Source organism: Coregonus lavaretus, assembly GCF_964263955.1.
Source record: "Coregonus lavaretus genome assembly, chromosome: 31".
Lineage (NCBI taxonomy): Eukaryota > Metazoa > Chordata > Actinopteri > Salmoniformes > Salmonidae > Coregonus > Coregonus lavaretus.
The window spans coordinates 25,331,461-25,358,025 of NC_140018.1; the positions used below are offsets into that span (position 1 = coordinate 25,331,461).

Sequence of the window (26,565 nt, forward strand, 5' to 3'; positions counted from 1 at the left end):
TTCCTGTGTGTTTGAATCAACAGAGAAAACCCATGAATACACAAAGAACCAATTCTTTACAATAACCAAGGCTGAAAGAAACAATACATCTTTGTTTTGAGCGAGGAACAAAACCACAATTTCAGGTGATTCACAACTTGGACTAGGAACTTTAACAGGCAACATAATGGAGTGGTCTTGAATGCCTGTTGAGTTATGCGGACAAGAGAAAACGTCAATGTCAGAATGTGTTTCTTTGTCACTACCAGTCAAAAGTTTTAGAACACCTACTCATTCAAGGGTTTTTCTTTATTTTTACTATTTTCTACATTGTAGAATTGTCACGTCTCCTCCCGTTGCTCCCCTCCGGCGCTCTGATTCGCCGGTCAACTGAGCCACTGGTCTGAGTGCACCACCTCGGCAACACCGAAATGGAAACCAAACGCAGCCTAAATACCTCCAGCGCACCTGCACCTCATCATCTCATCACCACCCCTATATAGCCCTGGACTGTTCAGTGTTGTGTTGTGTGTGATTGTTAGTGTCTTGTCGTGTACTCGCTCTTTGTTGTTCTCGTGCTCAGTGTTAAGTAAACCTTTACATTGTTGATTCCTGCGTCTGCGTCCTGCCTCTTCGTATCCTCAGTACTCGTCACAGAAACACACACCAATCACGAAGATGGATGCAGCAGGTAATCCTCCTGGAGTTTCCCAGCGCCTCGACCAGCACCAGCAGCAGATTGCCCAGCTGAACGCCGCCATGCAGGAAGTGCTCCAAACACTGCATAAACTGACCATCGCTCCGGTTCCACTTCAGGGAGCAGTGAGTGCACCCAGTCCACCTCCTCCTGTGCTATCACCAACGTCTGAGGAACCCCTCGCCCTGCCGGAGCGCTATGACGGGAAAACGACGAAATGTAGAGGCTTCCTGCTTCAAGTTTCACTGTATTTGGTGCGTCAGCGTGGGGCGTCTCCAATGGACCAAGCTAGGATAGCACTGGTGATTTCGCTACTGAAGGGAAAGGCGCTGGATTGGGCCACGGCAGTCTGGGAAGGAGGCGAGGCCACGCCGCTTCCATACTCCACCGTCCTAGCTCGGTTCAGGGCGGTGTTCAATCATCCCACGGAGGGAAAGGACGGGGGTGAGTGTCTCCTCCGGCTACAACAGGGAGAGGGGGCCGCGTTCGAGTACGCCCTGAGCTTTTGCACGGTGGCGGCGTCTTCCGGCTGGAATGAGCGTGCTCTGCGCACAGCCTTCAGGAGAGGCTTACGGGAGGACATCACGACGGAACTCGCATGTCGGGACGACGAAATGGACCTTGACACCCTCATCGCCACGTCCATTCGTCTTGACGACATGTTGAGAGACCGACTGCGTTCGCAACACCTCCCGGAGCCTCGACGCTCACCCCATCTGAGCTATGGAAGCCGCCAAGCCTCCAAGTCCTCACCCATGGAGGTGGGCAGCACCCCCTACACCACCACGGACCACAGATCTCCTGGCGGCTCCCTATCTAGGCGGTATGACTCCCGTCGCCACTCCGTGAGTGTTCCGTCATCACCTGTCACCAAACCATTGTCTTTAGTTCCCTTAACGGTGAATGGTTCTTCCTTCTCTTCGCTTTCCACGGCAATGATAGGTTCCGGATCAGCGGGGAACCTTATAGATAGGGAGCTGGTCTCTGAATGGCGGTTGCCCACTGTGCCACTGCCTTCACCACTACACATCGCCTCGCTGGACAATAAACCACTTGGATCAGGCACCATTACGCACGTCACTCTCCCCATCACCATCACCATTCCCACACTACCGGAACACCACGAGGAGCTGTCCTTCCACATCGTCACGTCACCCCTTCACCGGATCGTCTTGGGATTGCCCTGGCTCAGACTACACAACCCCACCATCAATTGGATCACCAAGAGGATCACAGCCTGGTCCCCCTCATGCCGGAGGACCTGCCTGCCGGTGGTTTGTTGTTCCACGTCAGTGGAGAGTCCAGAGTCCGCCCTCCATTCCACGTGAGTATGCAGATCTCTCCGATGTCGTCTCTGCCTCCAAGGCTAAGTGTCTCCCTCCTCACAGGCCCTGGGACTGCGCCATTGACCTGCTGGAGGGACAACACCCCCCGCAGAGTCGCATTTACTCCCTCTCCATAGCGGAGACTGAGGCCATGGAGAAGTATGTGGCGGAGACCCTGAAACAGGGGTTCATCAGACGCTCTACCTCTCCTGCCTCCGCCAGCTTCTTCTTCGTGGCCAAAAAAGACAGAGGACTGAGGCCGTGCATTGACTACCAGGGGCTGAACACAGTCCCCACAAAGTACCGGTACCCCCTCCCTCTGGTTCCGTCGGCCATCGAGCAGCTGCGAGGGGCCCGGTACTTTACCAACTTGGACCTGAGGAGTGCCTACAACCTGATCCGAATCCGGGAAGGAGACGAGTGGAAGACGGCATTCAGCACTACCTCGGGCCACTATGAATACTGCGTCATGCCCTACGACCTTGCCAACGCACCTTCGATGTTCCAGTCCTTCGTCAATGACGTGTTCTGAGACATGCTGAGTAGACAGGTGGTAGTGTACATCGACGATATCCTGATCTACTCGGCTACGTTCGAGGAGCATGTCAGAGACATCAGAGTGGTTCTACTCTGGGCGCAGTCCATCCATTCCGGATTCTCACTGACCACCGGAATTTGGAGCACATACGGGCAGCGAAATGAATGAACTCTCGTCAAGCCAGGTGGGCCCGATTTCTTACTCGCTTTCAGTTTATTCTGTCCTACCTCCCAGGATCCCAGAATGTGAAAGCCAACGCACTTTCCAGGATGCACCATACCGGAGAAAGGAAGGATCTGGGGGGTCCTATCCTGCCTCCGTCTCTCATCGTGGCACCTGTTGTTTGGGATGTGGATGAAGACATCCGCCTGGTGGCTCAGGAGGACCCAGTGCCTGCCAACGCCCCTCCGGGGCGCGTGTATGTACCCATCAGGATCCGTGATCGCACAACAACCTTACGGCAGGACACTCCGGTATGACGCGCACCCTACATTCTCTCTCACAAAAATACTGGTGGCCCACCTTGGCTACTAATGTCTCCCACTATATCAAACGAAGACACCTCGGAATGCCCCGGCAGGCAAACTAGTGACGGCTTCACCACAGTCCTGGTGGTCGTAGATCGGTTCTCCAAATCATGCAATTTTTTGGCCACTAACAGGTCTTCCTTCTGCTCTCCAGGTCGCTGAGGTCCTGTTCCAACAGGTGTTCAGGCATTATGGACTTCCGGAGGACATCATCTCGGACCGTGGCTCCCAATTCACATCCCGAGTGTGGAAGGCTTTCCTGGAGAAGATCGGGGCCATGGCCAGCCTCACTTCCGGGTATAGGCCTCAGTCGAATGGGCAGGTGGAGCGCATGAACCAGGAGCTGGGGAGGTTTCTTCGTTGACACTGTCAGGACCGGCAGGGTGAGTGGGCAAGGTTTCTTCCCTGGGCAAAATATGCCCAGAACTCCCTCATTCACTCCTCCACGGGGCTCACTCCCTTCCAGTGCATCCTGGGGTACCAGCCGGCCCTGGCCCCTTGGACACCCAGCCAGACCGATGCGCCCGCTGTGGACGAGTGGTTCCGCAGGGCCGGACAGGTCTGGGACGCCGTCCATCTCCAGAGGGCCATTCGTCGGCAGAAGGACCAAGCCGACCGCCACCGCAGTGAGGCCCCCGTATTCCAGCCTGGTGATCGTGTCTGGCTGTCCACTAAAAACCTCCCTCTCCGCCTGCCCTGCAAGAAACTGAGCTCCCAGTTTGTGGGGCCGTTTAAGGTCCTCCGGCGAATAAATGAGGTATCGTACCGGAGTATGCAAAGCTGTCATCAAGGCAAAGGGTGGCTATTTGAAGAATCTCAAATATAAAATATATTTTGCTTGTTTAACACTTTTTTGGTTACTACATGATTCCATATGTGTTATTTCATAGTTTTGATGTCTTCACTATTATTCTACAATGTAGAAAATAGTAAAAATAAAGAAAAACCCTTGAATGAGTAGGTGTTCTAAAATGTTTGACCGGTAGTGTATATCATTTATAAAATATATTTTCCTTCTTTATTATTTTCCCCTAACCTTACCACCCCTCCCCTAAATGGAGTAAACTAATGGACAACAATACTTAGGCTTCTACTTCCAGCTTAAACATACTTAATACACTTCCGTTCAAAAGTTTGGGGTCACTTAGAAATGTCCTTGTTTTCGAAGAAAAGCAATTTTTTTGTCCATTAAAATAACATCAAATTGATCAGAAATACAGTGTAGACATTGTTAATGTTGTAAATGGATATTGTAGCTGGAAATGGCAGATTTTTTATGGAATATCTACATAGGCGTACATAGGCCCATTATCAGCAGAGTTGCAAAGAAAATGCCATATCTCAGACTGGCCAATAAAAATAAAAGATTAAGATGGGCAGTCTGAGATATGACTTTTTCTTTGCAACTCTGCCTAGAAGGTCAGCATCCTGGAGTCGCCTCTTCACTGTTGACATTGAGACTTGTGTTTTGCGGGTACTATTTAATGAAGCTGCCAGTTGAGGATCTGTGAGGCGCTTGTTTCTAAAACTAGACACTCTAATGTATTTGTCCTCTTGCTCAGTTGTGCACCGGGGCCTACCACTCCTCTTTCTATTCTGGTTAGAGCCAGTTTGCGCTGTTCTGTGAAGGGAGTAGTACACAGCGTTGTACAAGATCTTCAGTTTCTTGGCAATTTCTCGCATGGAATAGCCTTCATTTCTCAGAACAGAATAGACTGACGAGTTTCAGAAGAAAGTTATTTGTTTCTGGCCATTTTGAGCCTGTAATCGAACCCACAATTGCTGATGCTCCAGATACTCAACTAGTCTCAAGAATGACAGTTTTATTGCTTCTTTAATCAGCACAACAGTTTCAGCTGTGCCAACATAATTGCAAAAGGGTTTTCTAATGATCAATTAGCCTTTTAAAATGATAAACTTGGATTAGCAAACACAACGTGCCATTGGAACACAGGACTGATGGTTGCTGATAATGGGCCTCTGTAAGCCTATGTAGATATTCCATTAAAAATCAGCCGATTCCAGCTACAATAGCCATTTACAACATTAACAATGTCTACACTGTATTTCTGATCAATTTGATGTTATTTTAATGGACAAAAAAATTGCTTTTCTTTAGAAAAGAAGGACATTTTTAAGTGACCCCAAACTTTTGAACGGTAGTGTACATTTTATGGACACAGTATATTTTACATTAGTTATCTTCTCTTTATTTCTTTGTCTATCCAATGATCTTTCTGCAACAGAACATTCTATGTTCTCAGACACAAAGACAACCTTGCTAGAACCTATATCTCAAAGTTAAATACAAAAGTATTCATCTGTTTTCAGTCCTCAGTTCCTGTCCTCACTTGACATTGATATCTTTCTTTTAATGACAGATTCATTTGAAAAAATTAACAAAAACATCTATTGTTGTAATGCTCACTTTTTTTGACTGACTGTATCAATTGAAAGCTAACATATGAGCTAGCATCAATCAAAATATTGATTGACTAACCTCTTCATTCACATTTTTTTTTGAAAATAAATAAAAAGCTTCACTCACAACTGCCTATATCTTACACACTAATTATTGTAAGCGTACATACAAGGCTGTCTTTTGATGGCTTTATGAAATGGGATGGTCCAGTTTCAGTTGACCCATTTACTAGACTGTGATGAGGGAGCCAGGACAGACACATAGTGGCCACAGGGACAGTAGTGCCAGCCCATGGGCCTCAGGAGTGGACAGTGGCAGTCTGGCCTGGGGCATGAGGAGTGTCCTACCTACCCGACTCAGCAGATCGTCCATCTCTGTCACCAGGCTGCCCAGGTTACTGTCAGCCAGCTGCAGGCGCCTCTCCGGCGAATTCTGTGGCGAGAGCATGTGCTGTGTGGAAGACACATGCACACGTGCACGCACACACAAACACACACACATACACACACGCACACACAGTGGAGAGTGTCAGAATGGGGCATTATGCAGAAAGGTAATCTACAGTTTTTATCACCATGGGTCTGGGGAGTGAGGTGTGTGAGCAGAGCCTCGATACCCTGTATTTAACTATCCACCCCAGCCCAATTCATCAGTGTTATGCTCCTCACAGGCCTATAAGCAGCAGAGCACGAGCAGCTGGAAAAGGGCATCTAGCTCAGTGGACTCCAAAAGCCCAGCTTGAGCCAATGATCTGGCTTTCCACATGAGGGTAGCAATCAAGTGATGTCTTCATTGGCCCCCCTCACGATGCCCTTTAGCAATAATCTGCATCTTTGTTGTGCCTTATATCTCCAGCTCCATCTCCTCTGCTTTCCGAGGATTTTGGGGAAATGCACTCTTGTTATCGAACCACTGAGATGCGTTTGAATGCCACTGTTTGTGTAATATATCACTGTTATATCACTGTTACAGATTGTGGTGTTTGTGTCTTTGTTCTTTGTGTGAGAGAGAGGTGGATGCCGTTAGTTGAACGAAATGGAGCTATGGTATCGTCTGGATAAGAGGAGGGTTTGAAGCCGGGGTGTGAGTCGGGCTCCACGTCTCCCCCTGAGACACTAACAGCTGAGAGATATTTACACAGCATCTTGTCCACCTTGTCCAGGTGGGCAACTCACAACTGATTCTGTTCATTTTAGCAATTCAGTCAGGTACTCACTAGTGTGAGTAAACAAACACGCCAAATTTAATGTAGGCCTACAGAGACATACTTGATCTTAGGAATCTAGATATCATAGATTTGTCTAATACAGGAATATTGTAGTACTCTCTCTTTGGAGGGAAGGTGAACACTAAAGGAAGTGTTTGGGTGCTTTCTATTCACCTTGAGTTCCTCCGTCATGTTCTCAAACCGGTAGAGGACTTTGTAGGGCGGTGGTAGAGGGGTGGTGAGGTTGACACTGGTGATGATACGATGCAGTCTGTCCATATCTCTGATGAGGAGCCCGGCACAGTCATCATCGCAGGCTGTAACACATACACACCGACACCGACACACAAACACACCATGGCAGTTAGAAACCTATAATGACGAGTGGACTCTAATGACACCAATTTAAACCATTAGAGAGCGTTCAGTCTCATCCAGTGAAGTGAATGGTAATCCCAGCTAACGTGTGTGGTCAGGGTGACTCTGAGCTCTGAAGCTATGTGTGTGTGTGTGTGTGTGTATATGGGGGACACCGGGACAGTCTCTCATTGGGACACCAAGACACTCTACTGGGGGTCAAGGGGTCAACCCCAAGGGCATGGGGGTGCTAATGGTAGCTCGTTGCCTGGCAACATCTCTACCAAAGGGACATGTACTGTCCCACATGAAAAAATACTAGTTCACTATAGAATACTACAGTTCTTACTATATCATTCTGTAGTAAACTGTAGTATACTGTAGAATACTATATTACACACTGTAGTATACCTCGATCATGTTTAGTACTTACTATAGAATGTTGTAGTATACTGTAGAATACTATAGTAAATACTACACTAATGTCTGCAAAAACACTACAGTCTGCAAAAACACTACAGTATTTATAGAAAAGAGCAGAAGCTCTGAACTGTCTGTTCAGACCCCAGTCCTACCTACCTACAGTTTATGAAAAATCTGCTCTTTTTGTATATCTCCAGTAGGTTTCCTCAAGGAGAAAGCCTCCACTTCTATGTCAAAGATAATAAAACAAAAACACTATAGTAAAAACTATAGTAATATCTGCAAAAACACTACAGTAAATACGACAGTAAACTACAGTATGTAAAAAAATTACATTAATTACTATAGTATATACTACAGTTTTCTTTTACTACAGTATTTATACTATAGTTAACTGTAAATACTACAGTATACTACAATAAATACAAGCCTGCAAAAACACTACAGGAAATACTACAGTAAAGTCTGCAAAAATACTACTCTGAATACTATAGTACTTATACCATAGTATACCATAGTCTTTTTGCATGTGGGGTATGTACTAGGGCGACTATGTTAGCACCGGAGAAGGGGACAATGCCTGGGAGATGGGCTTTTTAATGTGAGCGAAATGGTGGAACGGGTTGAACCCCAGCTTCCTCCTCCTTCACCTCGTTTAGTTTAGTTTCATCCCATTCCCCCACACACACCAACGCTCTTTCAAAAGACACAACCACTCTTTGAAAACACTTCAAGGTAGCCATTCTCTGTCCTCTACTTTTTAGGCTTTGGAGAATCCTGGAGTTTCTGTGCTGGTTTGAGATTAGACAAGAGCAGCACTGAGGGAAGGGATCTCGAACATTAACACAGTGTGAAACGGCTTTTGGCAGACCATTATGAGTGTTCGACATGCCACAAGCAATAAGAAAAAAAACGCACACAGTACACACACACACACACACACACACACACACACACACACACACACACACACACACACACACACACACACACACACACCACTACAATCAACAAACTATGTGTGCATTTATTATGTCCTTTGAATTTCTCCTGAATTTCACCACATAGAAAATGAGTTGAGAAATGAACGTCAGACATATTTTTTTTTTAGACCCGCTGTTATAAGGGAGAAAAGCCTGATAATCCACACAGTAAGAGAGCACACATCCTGTGAGTATGAGAGTTTGTGATAAAACACTCCAAAATGCACACACTGCATGAAATACATGCACATCCTGTTACCGTCCCCAAAAGCAGGACAACATGCAGCCAATCAGTTTCACCTGTATCATCTGAAATACTGTATCTAACAAGCAATGGACCCCTACTATCACTGCTTCAGGAAACCTACTGGGAACAGTTAGACATTTTTCAGATAGTCAGCTTGCCAGTTCAGTTGGCACCGTAGCCTACAGAATTGTATCTAAAACATACAGTACTATTCATTGCCTGAAGTATGATAAAATGTAGTCTCAAACAAATTACAGTAATTCAAGAGCAAACAATGTTTTGTGAAACAAGACTGATACTTCTTTCTTACAAATTAGGCTTTGATAACATTCACTACTTCTACTTTTTGACAAATATAGTGGCCGCCATCTTTGTTTACATTGGGATTGGCGCTTCTTCGCATGCACTTGGAATAACATTTTGTTTGCCGTGGGATGTAGGTTAATAAATATACAATATAGCCTATAGTACATTGTCTCCCTCGGCCCTCCCAACTGCTCTTATCAAATTGTCAGACTTGCTGTCTAACTATGCTATATCTGAATTATTAACATTGGGGGATCTTAACCTGGATTGGCTGATGCCAGTACAAGATAAACTGAAAGATATTTGCACTGAGCTAAATTGAACTAAACTCATAAATAAACCAACCTGCTCCAACTTAAGACACCCTGAAAAATCGACTCTTTCTGACAAATGCCCCTCATAAGTATACAGCCAATGGAATCTTTGATACTAAGCTACCGAAATATTGTCTGCGCATTATTACAAAAATACATTTTTTTACTTTCAATGAGCAACATTTCCTGTATGACCTGGGGTTGTATGATTGGATGTGTCCTCTATCTCTGATTCGGATCAGGCCCTTAAATGTCTTACCTCTCTGTTTATCTCTGTTGCAGATAAGCATGCCACATATAAAAGATTAAGGGTAAAGGACAGATCAAACCCATGTTTTCCACATTAATTGTCTGAAAGATTTCATTAAATAAACTTAGCTTGGGCTAAGGCTAGATTGACTGATTCTACCTCTGACTGGCAGTCCTTCAGACATTTGAGAAATAGATGTCTTACACTGGTTAGAAAAGCAAAGACAACATACTTCTTGAATTGTGTATCTGAGAGTGGTGGAAATTCCAGCTAAATTCTGGAATGTGGTAAAATCTTTAAAATGTAACTCCACCTCCTCATCGCCCCAGCAGTTTATGACAGCCTCTGGTACCATAATAGACAAAAATGACATTTGTGGTGCTTTTTATAACCTTTTTGCCTCAGCTGGCCACCTATTTGAAATAATAGTTTCTGAAAATACCTCAAGTTCCACTAGAGGGAGTCCTTTATACACCTCTAAACAGATAGCAGAGAATGATGCACTTCCAGGCACTCACTCTTTAAAAAGAAATTTGAACCATTTTATGTAAATGATGAAGTGCCTTGCAAAAAATTTATGTAAAACAATTCACAGGAGCTGAATAGCTTGATCCCTTTTTACTGCAGCTTTCTGCCCCCATCATTGTAGAACCTTTGACCCACATTTTTTATTCAACAATTGCTTCTGGTGCTATTCCTAAGATCTGGAAGGCAACACATGTTCTCCCCCTTCACAAAGGCGGGGATCCTTCTGACCTAGATAACTACCGCCCATTTCTAAACTATCTTGCCTTGCAAAAATATTAGAATCACTGACAAACGCTCAGCTAAGAACTTTTTTTACTTCAAATTATATTCTTAATGTGCACCAGTCTGGTTTTAGACCTAGACATAGCAGTTTCAGCAGCTACACTTGTCTTAAATTGCTTAGATCATAGGATTCTCTGTGCTGCCATATTTATAGACCTATCCAAGGCCTTTGATACTGTCGACCATCGCCTACTCATTCCAGGCATCTTGTGCCTTCTGATGGTGTCAAGTCCAGTTACCTTGATATTACTAAAGGTGTCCCGCAGGGGTCGATTTCGGGACATCTCTTCTTTACTATTTATATAAATAATATGGTCTATCTGCAAAAACCTGTAACATTCATCTGTACGTTATTGCCCCTACTGCTGACCAGGCTATGTTATAGCTGCAATCTGATTTTGTTGCCTTGCAGAAAGCCCTTGTTGATTTAAAATGGGTACTTAACATGGGAAAAACTGAATGTATGTTGTTTTCTAATTCTCTTAGAAATATTTCAGAGGGTTTACGCACAGATGGCATTGGATGGTTTTCTCATTGAGCAGGTTCCCGCCTATAAATATCTGGGCTTTTGGATTGACAAAAAGTTGTTGTTTAAAAAACATATGGATGAGCTAGTTAAGAAGCTAATGTTTAAAGTAGGCTTCTTTTATAGAACTAGATCATGCCTCTCTCTAAACAGCAGGAAGCAGGTTGTACAGGCAACCTTCCTGCCAGCTCTTGATTATGGTGGCACCATTTATTAGAATGCAGCAGCCAATACTCTAAAACCCTTGGATGCAGTGTACCACAGTGCACTTCGCTTTATCACAGGTGACAGGTTTAATACTCATCACTGCATCGGCTGGACCTCTCGAAATTCCCATAGATCACTTCATTTCTCCCTTTTTGCTTACAAAGCTCTGCTGCACAAGCTTCCAACATACACTACATGACCAAAAGAATGTGGACACCTGCTCAAACACCTCATTCCAAAATCATGGGCATTAATATAGAGTTGGTCCCCCCTTTGCTGCTATAACAGCCTCCACTCTTCTGGGAAGGCTTTCCACTAGATGTTGGAACATTGCTGCGGGGACTTGCTTCCATTCAGCCACAAGACCATTATTGAGGTTGGGCACTGATGTTGGGCGATTAGGCCTGTCTCGCAGTCTGCGTTCCAATTAATCCCAAAGGTGAACAATGGGGTAGAGGTCAGGGCTCTGTGCAGGCCAGTCAAGTTCTTCCACACCAATGTCGACAAACCATTTCTGTATGGACCTCGCTATGTGCACGGGGGCGTTGTCATGCTGAAACAAGAAAGGACCTTCCCCAAACTGTTGCCACAAAGTTGGAAGCACAGAATCATCTAGAATGTCATTGTATGCTGTAGCGTTAAGATTTCCCTTCGCTGGAACTAAGGAGCCTGAACCATGAAAAACAGCCCCAGACCATTATTCCTCCTCCACCAAACTTTACAGTTGGCACTATGCATTCGGACAAGTAGCATTCTCCTGGCATTCGCCAAACCCAGATTCGTCTGTCGGACTGCCAGATGGTGAAGCGTGATTCATCACTCCAGAGAACGCGTTTCCACTGCTCCAGAGTCCAATGGCAGCGAGCTTTACACCACTCCAGCCGATGCTTGGCATTGCGCATGGTGATATTAGCCTTGTGTGGGGCTGCTCGGCCATGGAAACCCATTTCATGAAGCTCCAGACTAACAGTTCTTGTGCTAAAGGTTGCTTCCAGAGGCAGTTTGGAACTCAGTAGTGTGTTGCAAACGAGGAAAGGCGATTTTACGTGCTACGCACTTCAGCACTCAGCGGTCCCGTTCTGTGAGCTTGTGTGGCCTACCATTTCGCGTCTGAGCCGTTGTTGCTCCTAGACGTTTCCACTTCACAATAACAGCACTTACAGTTGACCAGGGCAGCTCTAGCAGGGCAGAAATTTGACCAACTGACTTGTTGGAAAGGTGGCATCCTATGACGGTGCCACGTTGAAAGTCACTGAGCTCTTCAGTAAGGCCATTCTACTGCCAATGTTTGTCTATGGAGATTGCATAGCTGTGTGCTCGATTTTGTACACCTGTCAGCAACGGTGTGGCTGAAATATCCAAGTCCATTCATTTGAAGGGGTGTCCACATACTTTTGTATATATAGTGTATCCCACTTCTCTGTTAAAAGGGCCCGGGGCTGGGTTTCTACTAAGCTAACATATGGAATTGTTTTATGATAGTCATACCAAGGATCATTTAGCTATTTGATTTGAAATTTTAGGACCCTGTAAGTATAAAGAAAATATATACAAAAAATATTTGATGAAACATTGAATTTGGTCTTATTCGCCCATAGAAACACATTGAGTAACATATTCATACATGTCAAAACAGAGTATGAAAATAAATCAAAAGGAAGTATGTCCTATATCTGAGAGATAAGAAAGCTCAGTTTATTTATTTTTTACCTTAATTGAACTTTTTGGGGCACTAAACTACTTCCATATATACTTCCATTCATTTTTTTAACTGGTTCCGGGCTACCTTCAGACGAGTCTTGTGAAGCTTGTGGGCGTTCTAGAGCAAAACAGCCAACATGTTCGTGTTCATGAGAGGGGCCATATACCGTTCGGATGCTAGAGACGTGTTCGTGAGAAGACACATTTTCAGGATGTCTCCTGGTCTGACAAACACCGCTGTAGTTCTGCCACATTCCAATGCAAATGCAGTGGAATGAGACACAGCTCGTGCAAAAAAACTGATATCTCTAGCTTAAACAGACAGATTTTTATGGGGATTTTTTTATAATGCAAATTAGAATTCCGTGGGGGAACGGACATCGACTCAAATACAAGGTACCAAACCCGCTCACAAGGTTGGTTAACTCTTGAGGTCCCTAGTTTCTCTACCAACCTAGGTAAATCAGCCTTTATTTAGTTTTAACGCCCCCCATCTTGATTCCCTGGTGCCAATAGGGCAGTTTAGAACGCTGATGAGGAATGAATTCACTGAGGCTTGCGAGTGTTTTTGTTGATTGCAATAATTAATTTGTGTTGTTGAAATGTAGTGTATTTTTTTTTCTTCTGTTTTATTGAATTATCATGTTGATTTGTGAATTGTTTGTTCTCAGGGTACCATTAAGAATGAGACCCTGGCCTCAATTGGGTTCCCCTGAATACATAAAAGTAGAAATAATAATAATTTGTAAAGAATCACTACAAAGTATTTTGAATTCAATAAACTCTAAATTCCTTCTTATGAAGATTATAATCCTCAAGAAGGCCTGGCTAATTAGGCAGTTTTACAACTGTCCCCAAAGTAATTTTCTACCACTTTAGACTCACAGAAAAGGTTTTTAAAAAATAGAGAAAAAAAAGGCTTAGTCTAGAATATTGAATGAACATCAAAAGTAAGTTATATTAGTGTACGTACACACGATCCCAGAGGGCCCACACACATGCCTCTCCATGCACTGGCTGCAGGTGCGTCCAGTGGCCCCGGGCCGGCAGCGGCACTGGCCTGAGCGGGGGTCACACGGTTGGGGCCACGCCCCGTACGGGTCACACTTACACTCCTCACACTTCCCGCCGGGGGAACGGGGGTCACCGTGGTAACCTGTGGCACATCTAGTGGAGCGACAACAAGGTTTAGAGTAGATAACTAACAGAAAGTGATGTTCTGTTAGCAATGTGGGCCAGCAAGGTCCCTGATGAGGTGAGTTCAGTATGATTCACAAAGAGCATGTTGGGTTTAGTAAATGTTGAGGAGAGAGTTCTTACCTCTCACAGTACTTTCCCTCATAGCCCTCGGGGCAGGCAGTACAGCGGTAGTCATTGAATCCCTCTGTTACACAGGTAGGGCTAAAACTGAGAGAATGAGAGAGCTACAGATGAGAGCTGCTTTATTGTACAGTAGTCCAGCCATTCACCTGTGTCTCTGTGACCTACTTGTTCTCATGGTTGGTGAGGGGGCAGGCACAGGGTTTGCAGTCATCGGGTCTGCCCCTCACTACACCATAGTATCCTGGGGCACAGCGTTCACACCTGTCCCCCTCTGTGTTCTGCTGGCAGTTCTGTAGAGAAGACACCCGTCCCGTCACTAATATCATATTCACATTCACAACCATTCACTTCAAATAGGCTACACCTTCAGAGTCAAACTAAACCCAGTGGCTGTCGAGGTGGAGGGTGGATGTATCTTAGCTGTTGTTTTGAAGTGAGGGCCCTTCCAGAGCGTGAGCTGTCAACTCAGAGCTGTTTTCCTCTCCTCTCTCAACCACTCTGCTCTGAGAAAAAGTGCCAAACTGACAATTCAGAGAGGTAATACTAATCAGTCAGCGGAAGTTCTGGCCTACTGAGCCGTGGTATTCCAAAGACGTTCATTAACTTCCTGTGTACCTCAATTAACCAAATTACGCTGTACAAACTCATTTAACATTTTCAATTTTCCTGCTCCGTAAAATGCAATTTATATTGTTATTAGCACAAATGCAAATGAAAGCTGGGATTGCTTTGACAACATAGAGTTCCAGTTCCACACTATAACATGAGGCAGGGCTGGCTTCCATGTGCTCTAGGGGGTGATTTAGGAAGCAGAGAATAAGAGCTTTGTTGGTTATTAACTTGACCAATGGGCCCTGAGTTTTATATTTGAAGGGCACATTATGTTCCACATTAAATGACATGGACTTCTCTCTAGCGTAATATCCCTGTTAGTATTTCCCAGTCAAATCTATTCCATGACAGTAACCTATGCTCTACTTCCTGGTGGCACTGGACCATGTAGCCTATCAACTTGGTTCTGAACAAATCTGCTGATCCTCTACACTTGGAGAACTTTTCAGACTGAGAGCTGGTTTCAAATCAAATCAAATCAAATCAAATCAAATGTTATTTGCCACATGCGCTGAATACAACAGGTGCAGACCTTACAGTGAAATGCTTACTTACAAGCCCTTAACCAACAATGCAGTTTTAAGAAAAAATTATTAAAGAGCAGCAGTAAAATAAAATAACAGTAGGGAGGCTATATACAGGGGGTACCGGTACAGAGTCAATGTGCGGGGGCACAGGTTAGTTGAGATAATTGAGGTAATATGTACATGTGGGTAGAGTTAAAGTGACTATGCATAGATAATAAACAGAGAGTAGCAGCAGCGTAAAAGAGTTGGGGTGACAATGCAAATAGTCCTGGTAGCCATGATTAGCTGTTCAGGAGTCTTATGGCTTGGGGGTAGAAGCTGTTAAGAAGCCTTTTGGACCTAGATTTGGCGCTCCGCTACCGTTTGCTGTGCGGTAGCAGAGAGAACAGTCTATGACTAGGGTGGCTGGAGTCTTTGACCATTTTTAGGGCCTTCCTCTGACACCGCCTGGTATAGAGGTCCTGGATGGCAGGAAGCTTGGCCGCAGTGATGTACTGGGCCGTACGCATTACCCTCTGTAGTGCCTTGCGGTCGGAGGCCGAACAGTTGCCATACCAGGCAGTGATGCAACCAGTCAGGATGCTCTCGATGGTGCAGCTGTATAACTTTTTGAGGATCTGAGGACCCATGCCAAATCTTCTCAGTCTTCTGAGGGGGAATAGGCTTTGTTGTGCCCTCTTCATGACTGTCTTGGTGTGTTTGGACCATGATAGTTCGTTGGTGATGTGGAAACCAAGGAACTTGAAGCTCTCAACCTGTTCCATTACAGCCCCGTCGATGAGAATGGGGGCGTGCTCAGTCCTATTTTTTATCCTGTAGTCCACAATCATCTCCTTTGTCTTGATCACATTGAGGGAGAGGTTGTTATTCTGGCACCACATGGCCAGGTCTCTGACCTCCTTCCTATAGGCTGTCTCATCGTTGTCGGTGATCAGGCCTACCACTGTTGTGTCGTTGGCAAACTTAATGATAGTGATGGAGTCATGCCTGGCCATGCAGTTATGGGTGAACAAGGAGTACAGGAGGGGACTGAGCACACAACCCTGTGGGGCCCCCGTGTTGAGGATCAGCTTACCTACCCTTACCACCTGGGGGCAGCCCGTCAGGAAGTCCAGGATCCAGTTGCAGAGGGAGGTGTTTAGTCCCAGGGTCCTTAGCTTAGTCATGAGCTTTGAAGGCACTATAGTGTTGAACGCTGAGCTGTAGTCAATGAATAGCATTCTCACTTAGGTTTTCCTCTTGTCCAGGTGGGAAAGTACAGTGTGGAGAGCAATAGAGATATCATCATCTGACCCGTGAGTGCTACGGGTCGGTAGTCATTTAGGCAGGTTATCTTAGTGTTCTTGGGCACAGGGACTATGGTGGTCTGCTTGAAACATGTTGGTATTATAGACTCAGTCAGGGACATGTTGAAAATGTCAGTGAAGACACTTGCCAGTTGGTCAGCGCATGCTCAGAGTATGCGTCCTGGTAATCCGCCTTGTTAATGTTGACCTGCTTAACACGTCTTACTCACATCGGCTATGGAGAGCGTGATCAATGAGTCATCCGGAACAGCTCTCATGCATGCTTCAGTGTTGCTTGCCTCGAAGCGAGCATAGAAGTGATTTAGCTCGTCTGGTAGGCTCGTGTCACTGGGCAGCTCGTGGCTGTGCTTCCCTTTGTAGTCTGTAATAGTTTGCGAGCCCTGCCACATCCGACGAGCGTTGGAGCCGGTGTAGTACGATTCAATCTTAGTCCTGTATTGACTCTTTGCCTGTTTGATGGTTCGTCGGAGGGCATAGCGGGATTTCTTATAAGCGTCCAGGTTAGAGTGCCGTTCCTTGAAAGCGGAAGCTCTACCTTTTAGCTCAGTGCGGATGTTGCCTGTAATCCATGGATGGGGTATGTACGTACGGTCACTGTGGGGACGACGTCATCGATGCACTTATTGATGAAGCCAGTGACTGATGTTGTGTACTCCTCAATACCATCGGAAGAATCCCGGAACATATTCCAGTCTGTGCTAGCAAAACAGTCCTGTAGCTTAGCGTCTGCGTCATCTGACCAGTTCCTTATTAACCGAGTCACTGGTGTTTCCTGCTTTAGTTTTTGCTTATAAGCAGGAATCAGGAGGATATAATTATGGTCAGATTTGCAAAATGGAGGGCGAGGGAGAGCTTTGTACGCATCTCTGTGTGTGGAGTAAAGTTTTTTTTTTCTCTGGTTGCACATTTAACATGCTGGTAGAAATGAGGTAGAACGGATTTAAGTTTCTCTGCATTAAAATCCCCGGCCACTAGGATCGCTGCCTCTGGATGAGCGTTTTCCTGTTTGCTTATGGCCTTATACAGCTCATTGAGTGCAGTCTTAGTGCCAGCATCGGTTTGTGGTGGTAAATGCTCTACGAAAAATATAGATGTAAACTCTCTTGGTAAATAGTGTGGTCTACAGCTTATCATGAGATACTCTACCTCAGGTGAGCAAAACTCAAGACATCCTTAATGTTTGATTTTGTGCACCAGCTATTGTTTACAAATATACACAGACTGCCACCCCTTGTCTTACCGGAGTCAGCCGTTCTATCCTGCCAATGTAGCGTATATCCCGCCAGCTGTATGCTATCCATGTCGTTGTTTAGCCACGACTCGGTGAAACATAAGATATTACCGTTTTTAATATCCCGTTGGTAGGATATCCGTGATCGTAGGTCGTCCATTTTTGTTTTTCCAATTATTGTACGTTGGCTAATAGGACTGATGGTAGAGGCAGATTACTCACTCGCCGTCTGATCTTTACAAGGCACGCTGACCTACGTCCACGATATTTCAGTCTCTTTCTCATGCGAATGACGGGGATTTGGGCCTTGTCGGGTGTCTGTAGAATATCCTTTGCGTCCGACACGTTGAAGAAAAAATCTTCGTCCAATACGAGGTGAGTAATCGATGTCCTGATATCCAGAAGCTCTTTTTGGTCATAAGAGATGATGGCAGAAACATTATGTACAGAATAAATTACAGATAACGCAAAAAAACACACATAATAGCACAATTGGTTAGGGGGCCGTACAACGGCAGCCCTCTCCTCCGGCGCCATTATTCCGACAGTTTGAAACCCAGGGGAGTTGAGAAGATAGAGGATAAAAGGGAGAGAGTTTTTAATTTGCTAGATAAAGGTCTGGGCTAAAGTAAATTTGAAACGGAGCTGTGAAGTAAATTGTTGGGCTAATTACCCATCTATGGTAGAGAGAGAGTAGAGTAGAGTGGGCGGGTATGGGTGCAGTCACAGGGCAGCCTGCCAACCAGTGCCAATGGCATCCTTCTCCTCAGGTCATGGGGACTATGTAAAGAGCTTACCTGGCAGATGGATGTCTCCGGGTCACATGCCTCACTGTGCCTGTTGCACTGGCACTGCACACAGCTCCCGATGCCTGCTCTGGAGGCCGCGCCACCGCTGCGGGCAGACAGGCGGTAAAACCCTGCCCCACATTCCTGCCGATGGGCGAAACACAGACAGACACACGGTTACTTGTTAGGCTGTTACGCCCCCGAGCCGCTCACGGGAATGCCAGGCTCTGGAGCTCCAACAAGACACACGCACTGAGAATTAATCAGGTCAATTTGAGACGCCATCTGTTCCCAGCAAACACGTTAAATGCCTGTTTAAAAATACTTTATTAACTATGTGGCAGCTTCAAATAAGTGCCATCTGTCTGGTTTGCTTACAGCCACCTTTATGAGGAATCCAGTCGGAGACACATCAGTAACACTTAGGTTTGGATGGAAGTTATCGTAGTAACACAAGAGTTAATTAGGAGTGGATTAGAGCCGTGCTAAAGAGTGGGGGAGCATTAGATGTGTCTGGATGGAGCTGTGAGAAAGAGAGGGAGAGAGAGAAAGAGAGAGAGAGCTGGCAGTTTTGATGAGAAGGATTGTCTTGTGGAGTGTTCTAACAGCTGTTTTCTCCTGTCTCCATGTCTGTGGCTCTGATTGGACTGTGACCGACTGCCACATACACACACACACACACACACACACACACACATACACACACACACACACACACACACACACACACACACACACACACACACACACACACACACACACACACACACACACACACACACACACACACACACACACACACACACACACACACACACACACACCGAGAGCCCTCTCTGATGGACCCTGTTGCCATGGCTGATGGTCTGATGGGAGACACAGAGACACAGCTAGCTGTGTGGCTAGCTAGCTTACCTCGCAGGACAGGCCGGAGTAGCCCAGGGGGCAGTCACATTTCTCTATCTGGTGGGCCCGCTCACTCTCCACGGACGGCCTTCCCTCCTCTGCCACCTCCATAGAAATCTCAGAGATCCTGGGTTTAGTGGAGAGAGAGATAGAGAGAGGGAGAGCGACAGCCATGTGAGCCAATGTCAACAATGCAACGCTTTTCCATGGACATTCTGCATTCTCTTCTCTATACTTGAAACATGCTATTATCAAATGCTATTGCCCCTCGTTCATTAAAACAAGTCACTGTTAAATGCAGCGGGTGATCCATGTTAACATGACATGATTAATCTGACCATGATACTAAAAGGAAGAGTAAACAGCCCTCTAACAGTATGTCTCAGTCTAACCCATTGTGTGTTCACACAAAGACAGAGAGGAGAGCTCACCTGTTGTGTCGCATCATGTTCCCATGGGAAGCCTTGATGAGGACGTAGTCAACGTAAAACAGGACGTCCATGAAGTCCTCGCGTGTCATGGCCTTCTTGTCTTCGTACTTCCACTCGTGCTGAAAAACAAAACATGTTTATGACATCACTAGCATCGAGAAACTATTCAATTCCTCGAGAGGCTATGTCATAAACCCTCAAAGTTCAAAGTTCCAGAATGGGGTGAAAATGGCAGCCATATTGGTCAGGGAGAAATCCAAGCCAGTCTAATTGGAAAGAATGGCAGTAGAGGCATAATCCTTATTTGACTTATGCAGGAAAATACACTACCAGTCAAACGTTTGGACACACCTACTCATTCAAGGGTTTTTCTTAATTTTTACTATTTTCTACATTGTAGAATAATAGTGAAGACAACAAAACTATGAAATAACACATATGGAATCATGTAGTTGCCAAAAAAGTGTTAAACAAATCAAAATATATTTTATATTTGAGATATATTTGAAATTCTTCAAATAGCCACCCTTTGCCTTGATGACAGCTTTGCACATATTGATATCAAACATTTTTCGTGAACCCACCATGTAAAGAAAAGTGATGTAATCAACGGCCAATGTTGACTTTTTTAATTGTGGCTATGACAGTCTATTACAAATCAGTCTGACAGAACTTTTGACAGTATTTCAATCTGAAGACAGTATGGTTTGAAGTGACTGAAATGCATCAGAAAGGTATTGGGAAGTTCAGAAGATCATCAGGCAATAATGTTGTATGATTTTCTGTGTAGAAAAGAACATCATCATTGATGATGTTCTTTTTCCTCCAGTCGGATTTAGTGCCTAGTCTTGTCCACTCAGTTCTAACAACTTGTGGGCATAGTAGAAGGAAACAGTACTAACGAATGTGTTCCCGAGAGTCTTTGTTATCTTTCAGTGATGGGGTCATAATATTTAGTAGCTTAAACCATTCAAAAGATAGAGCCACATTTGTAGGAAGAAAACAGAAACCGCTCTGTTTATTACAACCTTGGCTAATAGAGGTTACTGACGTAACCCTGGATCTATGAAGTGCACATTTTCTCTCACGACCCCATTTTCAAATCAGGCGATACCACATGGGGTCGCGACCACTAGTTTGGGAAACCCTGGCTTATTTCCTTACCTCTGTCATGTCGATCTCATGGCGGGTGAGTTGTCCAATCTGCAGTCCCTGCATGTGGCGGACCATCACCTTGTCTCTGTTGGGCCCTCCCTTTATGATGACCTGGGGTTCGTAGGAGGTACGGCCTGTCTCGTCACGCCCCTCAAAGTAGATAGCGTACTTCAGCTTGCCGCCGTAGGCTGTGATCTAAAGAGGAGAAACCACATCCAAGTAAAGAAGCTTGTCAGTACTATACACATCTCTGAACAGAATATAGTCAACTCCTGATAAGTGCAAGTTGGAAAGTATTTCAAAGCAGTATTGTTCACCAGTTCCCAATTCAAATACATACATTTTCACTCCAGATATCTGCATGTTTGGGTTTAGTGTAAGCATAGGCTATACGTAAAGCAGTCCCAAGCAATTATATACAGTATATCAGGGGTTGATTGTACACCTGTTATCAACTTGTTAAATCATTTCAAGATGAGGGTGCCCTCACCATGGACCCCTGGAACTGCTCAGGCAGTCTCCAGTAGTAGGGTTCGGTCAGTTTCTGGGTGACCAGGTCAGCGTTAGCGATGATCTCTGGGTGCTGGAAGGTCACTCCGCGTGTGGTCTCCTGCTGGTTGGCTTTGTCCACTAGGGGCAGCTTGGTCTGCTCTGGTTTCAGGGACAGCTACAGCAACACAGACACAACAAACAAACAGCATCACTTATAGGCCTAAATGTCACACGCAATACACAGATAATGGGTTGTGTTTGGGAAGCTCTGTTCCAAGGGTTTACAGTGAGGGAAAAAAGTATTTGATCCCTTGCTGATTTTGTACGTTTGCCCACTGACAAAGAAATGATCAGTCTATAATTTTAATGGTAGGTTTATTTGAACAGTGAGAGACAGAATAACAACAAAAAAATCCAGAAAAACGCATGTCAAAAATGTTATAAATTGATTTGCATTTTAATGAGGGAAATAAGTATTTGACCCCCTCTCAATCCGAAAGATTTCTGGCTCCCAGGTGTCTTTTATACAGGTAACGAGGTGAGATTAGGAGCACACTCTTAAAGGGAGTGCTCCTAATCTCCGTTTGTTACCTGTATAAAAGACACTTGTCCACAGAAGCAATCAATCAATCAGATTCCAAACTCTCCACCATGGCCAAGACCAAAGAGCTCTCCAAGGATGTCAGGGATAAGATTGTAGACCTACACAAGGCTGGAATGGGCTACAAGACCATCGCCAAGCAGCTTGGTGAGAAGGTGACAACAGTTGGTGCGATTACTCGCAAATGGAAGAAACACAAAAGAACTGTCAATCTCCCTCGACCTGGGGCACCATGCAAGATCTCACCTCGTGGAGTTGCAATGATCATGAGAACGGTGAGGAATCAGCCCAGAACTACACGGGAGGATCTTGTCAATGATCTCAAGGCAGCTGGGACCATAGTTACCAAGAAAACAATTGGTAACACACTACGCCGTGAAGGACTGAAATCCTGCAGCGCCCACAAGGTCCCCCTGCTCAAGAAAGCACATATACAGGCCCGTCTGAAGTTTGCCAATGAACATCTGAATGATTCAGAGGAGAACTGGGTGAAAGTGTTGTGGTCAGATGAGACCAAAATCGAGCTCTTTGGCATCAACTCAACTCGCCGTGTTTGGAGGAGGAGGAATGCTGCCTATGACCCCAAGAACACCATCCCCACCGTCAAACATGGAGGTGGAAACATTATGCTTTGGGGGTGTTTTTCTGCTAAGGGGACAGGACAACTTCACCGCATCAAAGGGACGATGGACGGGGCCATGTACCGTCAAATCTTGGGTGAGAACCTCCTTCCCTCAGCCAGGGCATTGAAAATGGGTCGTGGATGGGTATTCCAGCATGACAATGACCCAAAACACACGGCCAAGGCAACAAAGGAGTGGCTCAAGAAGAAGCACATTAAGGTCCTGGAGTGGCCTAGCCAGTCTCCAGACCTTAATCCCATAGAAAATCTGTGGAGGGAGCTGAAGGTTCGAGTTGCCAAATGTCAGCCTCGAAACCTTAATGACTTGGAGAAGATCTGCAAAGAGGAGTGGGACAAAATCCCTCCTGAGATGTGTGCAAACCTGGTGGCCAACTACAAGAAACGTCTGACCTCTGTGATTGCCAACAAGGGTTTTGCCACCAAGTACTAAGTCATGTTTTGCAGAGGGGTCAAATACTTATTTCCCTCATTAAAATGCAAATCAATTTCTAAAATTTCTGACATGCGTTTTTCTGGATTTTTTTGTTGTTATTCTGTCTCTCACTGTTCAAATAAACCTACCATTAAAATTATAGACTGATCATGTCTTTGTCAGTGGGCAAACGTACAAAATCAGCAGGGGATCAAATACTTTTTTCCCTCACTGTAAAGTGCTTATGTTGCGAGTGAGTGATGCAAGTACTTTTCAAAAGGAAAACAGCCTCTGTGACATTGGACAACTGTATTCTCCAATAACACACCAGGACTCAGCCTCTCATACAGTTGTAGATTAAAATGCATTTCACATCCTGAGGGCAGGCCAGAGACGTGATTAATCGGGCAAGTAGAACATTCATATCTTTAAAAAGTCACTTCTGTACAGTAGACTATGCCTCTGAGGCCCCTGTTTTAAATGTGCCCTCCCTTCCCATCTAAATATCCAGCGTAGGGCTCACTAAAGGCTCCAGGGGGGCCAGGCTGTGACCCTCACCTCACCATGCAATCTCATGACTCACTGACTTAGAGACAATCTCCTGCCTTCCAATGAATAAGGGAGAGGATTCTCAACTGGCTGTCTTTTTTTCTCTTTGTCTTAAAGAAAACAAACTTAGATTAACTTTGGGACGACACCCTTTATTTCATTTGTTTGTCGTTTCCATTTATATGAAAGAAGGGTCCCTCTTCCGATGTCCTCAGCCGCGGTCTCCATGGACACAGCGGATGGAGGGTTATCAGATCTGAGGCACTCTGGCAGAAAATCCTTATTAAAAACAAACAGGGAAGCTGCAGCTTGTAGCTCCCAGCCTCTGCCTGCTCCAAGCCCCTACCTGGTAAATACCTGGTTGGGAATGAAGCAATGGAGGAGAACCACTTTCATGTTATTAATATTTACTCTGTTGCCCATAAAATCATATAGCTGGGTTGTGGCATTTCCCTCTAGACTATTTCAGTACTTTGGTTGCACGTACAGTAAGTTATACAGTATATTGGACTAATTCATGTTTGTTAACTGTTGCATGAAAACAAATGTTGTTTTATTATAGCCTATATCTACTGTACCCTATATCCATTATCACTTATTGGCTATTCTTGAATTGCCTTGCCAATGTTGTTCTTCTCAGACCATTTTTAAAATTATATTTCAAAACGGAAGGTATATGATCCCACTGGTAATATATCATTTGTTTTAGGCCTACTACTTGTGAGGCATAAATTGAAATCATTAGCTTTTTTTTATTTGACTGGACTGATGGTGGAGGGAGCGAGAGAGAGCGAGCAGTGGAGAGGCTGCCTCTCAATGTTCATCAGCTCTTCCTCCCTCTGCTGACTGACCAAAAAGGGGACACTGTCTTCCAGCTGATGGCGAAACTCGATGGCACTTCATTTATTTCTGAAATACGCTACTCCTCGATATTAGAAAGACGCAAGTTGCTAATAACAACGCAAGTATATTGATACACTTTGTAGAGCGAGTGGATAGGGTCGGGCGTATTATGGCTTATAAAAGTGTTGAATAAAGTGTTGACAGAGTAAAAATGTGAAAACGTAATATTAAATCACTAAAAAAACAGCAGCTCTTTGCTGTATTCTTTGACAGTCTCTCTGTAGTCATGGTTTTGAAAGTTTTGAAATCTCACACAGTAGACTCGGCTATCAACTTCGCTGTGGGCTCATGAAAGCTGCAGACATGGTGATCTGAGCTATCTGATTGGCCAGCGGTAGGCCTATACGTTGACTTGATTTGCTTTCAGACACATGAAATGGTTCAAAATGGGAACACTTTGCTTACCCGGCGCGCAGGGCAGCTGAATCAATTGCACCTACCTCAAACAGTGCTAAACGAATAAGAAAACAGTGTTCGCAAGGCTTTATCATTTGGCTTTTTACAGAAATGTTTGGCTAGGAAAGCCTTGGAGATCGACCGGTTGGTGAACACTGGCATAGAACATTATTCATATGATATGTGTTTGTCTGTGTGTGTGTGTTGCGTGATGTGGGTGGGTGCACTCACAGTTACTGTATGTTTGTGTATGAATACTGTACCTCAGTCTGTGCCTGTGCGTGGGTGGACTTGCATGAGATTGGGAATACATGTGTACATGTGTGCTGCGTGTGGATTTCTGCCACATTTCTTCATGACTTGACTTACCCACATGCGGATGAGGCCCTGTGCCTCAGTACAGGTGTTGGACATACCGAAGCAGTAACACTGACTGCAGCCCAGTGGGTTCCTGGTGCTCAGGCCGAAAGTCCTCGACTTACACTGGTCACACTTCAGACCCTGTATATTCGCCTGGGGACCGAACACACAACTATACAGTGAAGTCTTCAGTAGAGTATACATAAGAACAAACACAAAACAAATCTGAATTGATTTGCAAACATATTATAGGCCTAGAGAGATATTTGATTAAAGACAGAGCCAAGCGATAAATACTAGTGACAGAAAAAGTCATATCTCTTGTGCTCTTCGCCTATCCTGCTTGGTATTGATCAAAGAAGGTGATATTCAGAAGAATCCCAAGGCAGCGATGTGTGTAGGTACAGTAGGTGCATGTCAAAGGGGCTGCTGTGTATGTGTACCACAGTGACATGTCTGCGGAGGAATGATAAGGTGCAGTGACAGCCCTGATAACAGTGCATCATACCAAAAACCACTATTTCAAATGGAACATTTCACTTATATCTTATCTTATGCTTTCCCCTAGCTAATACACTCCCAAAGCATTCGGAACTGAGAAGCGACATTCATAACAGACATTGGTTGTGCCATGAACTACATATACAAAAATAAAAAAATAGTCTGTGGGTTCAACTTTAAGGAGGATGCTAAGGATGCCAGAAATTATATTGCTATGGCTTCATGTAACACACAGAGCCACGCCACCCCATCACCTTGTCCATCACCGTGTCCATCACCCCTCCAGTCACTGTCCATCACCGTGACCTTCACTAACATCCCTAAACCCATCAACCTCCTCTCTCTATCCATCCATCCATCCATCCATCCCAGTAGTCTAAAATAAACAGCCAGTGAGGGAAGATACGCATGTGCGCCCGCACACACACACACACACACACACACACACACACACACACACACACACACACACACACACACACACACACACACACACACACACACACACTACAACAAGAGACCCAACAACAACAGTCTTCTCCTCTTCATGTGTCACCTTTACTTCAGGGTAGAAAGGGGCTTTTTACTGGGTGGCGGCAGTTTTTTTCT

General features: G+C 45.0%; 1 protein-coding gene across 1 annotated transcript in view; it reads right to left on the bottom strand.

Moving 5' to 3' along the window:
• The window catches only part of lama2 (laminin, alpha 2), a gene marked incomplete at its 5' end in the record, with an annotated part of 126,885 nt that overhangs the window by 29,121 nt on the left and 71,199 nt on the right, over positions 1–26,565 (bottom strand). Inside the window, 11 exons of the mRNA XM_084149188.1 lie at positions 5,840–5,938; positions 6,870–7,012; positions 13,793–13,986; positions 14,140–14,226; positions 14,308–14,432; positions 18,617–18,751; positions 19,523–19,640; positions 19,945–20,063; positions 21,109–21,294; positions 21,590–21,766; positions 25,465–25,608. Of these exons, the coding sequence (XP_084005314.1) occupies positions 5,840–5,938; positions 6,870–7,012; positions 13,793–13,986; positions 14,140–14,226; positions 14,308–14,432; positions 18,617–18,751; positions 19,523–19,640; positions 19,945–20,063; positions 21,109–21,294; positions 21,590–21,766; positions 25,465–25,608 (1,527 nt within the window). The remainder of the gene's footprint in view (positions 1–5,839; positions 5,939–6,869; positions 7,013–13,792; positions 13,987–14,139; positions 14,227–14,307; positions 14,433–18,616; positions 18,752–19,522; positions 19,641–19,944; positions 20,064–21,108; positions 21,295–21,589; positions 21,767–25,464; positions 25,609–26,565) is intronic.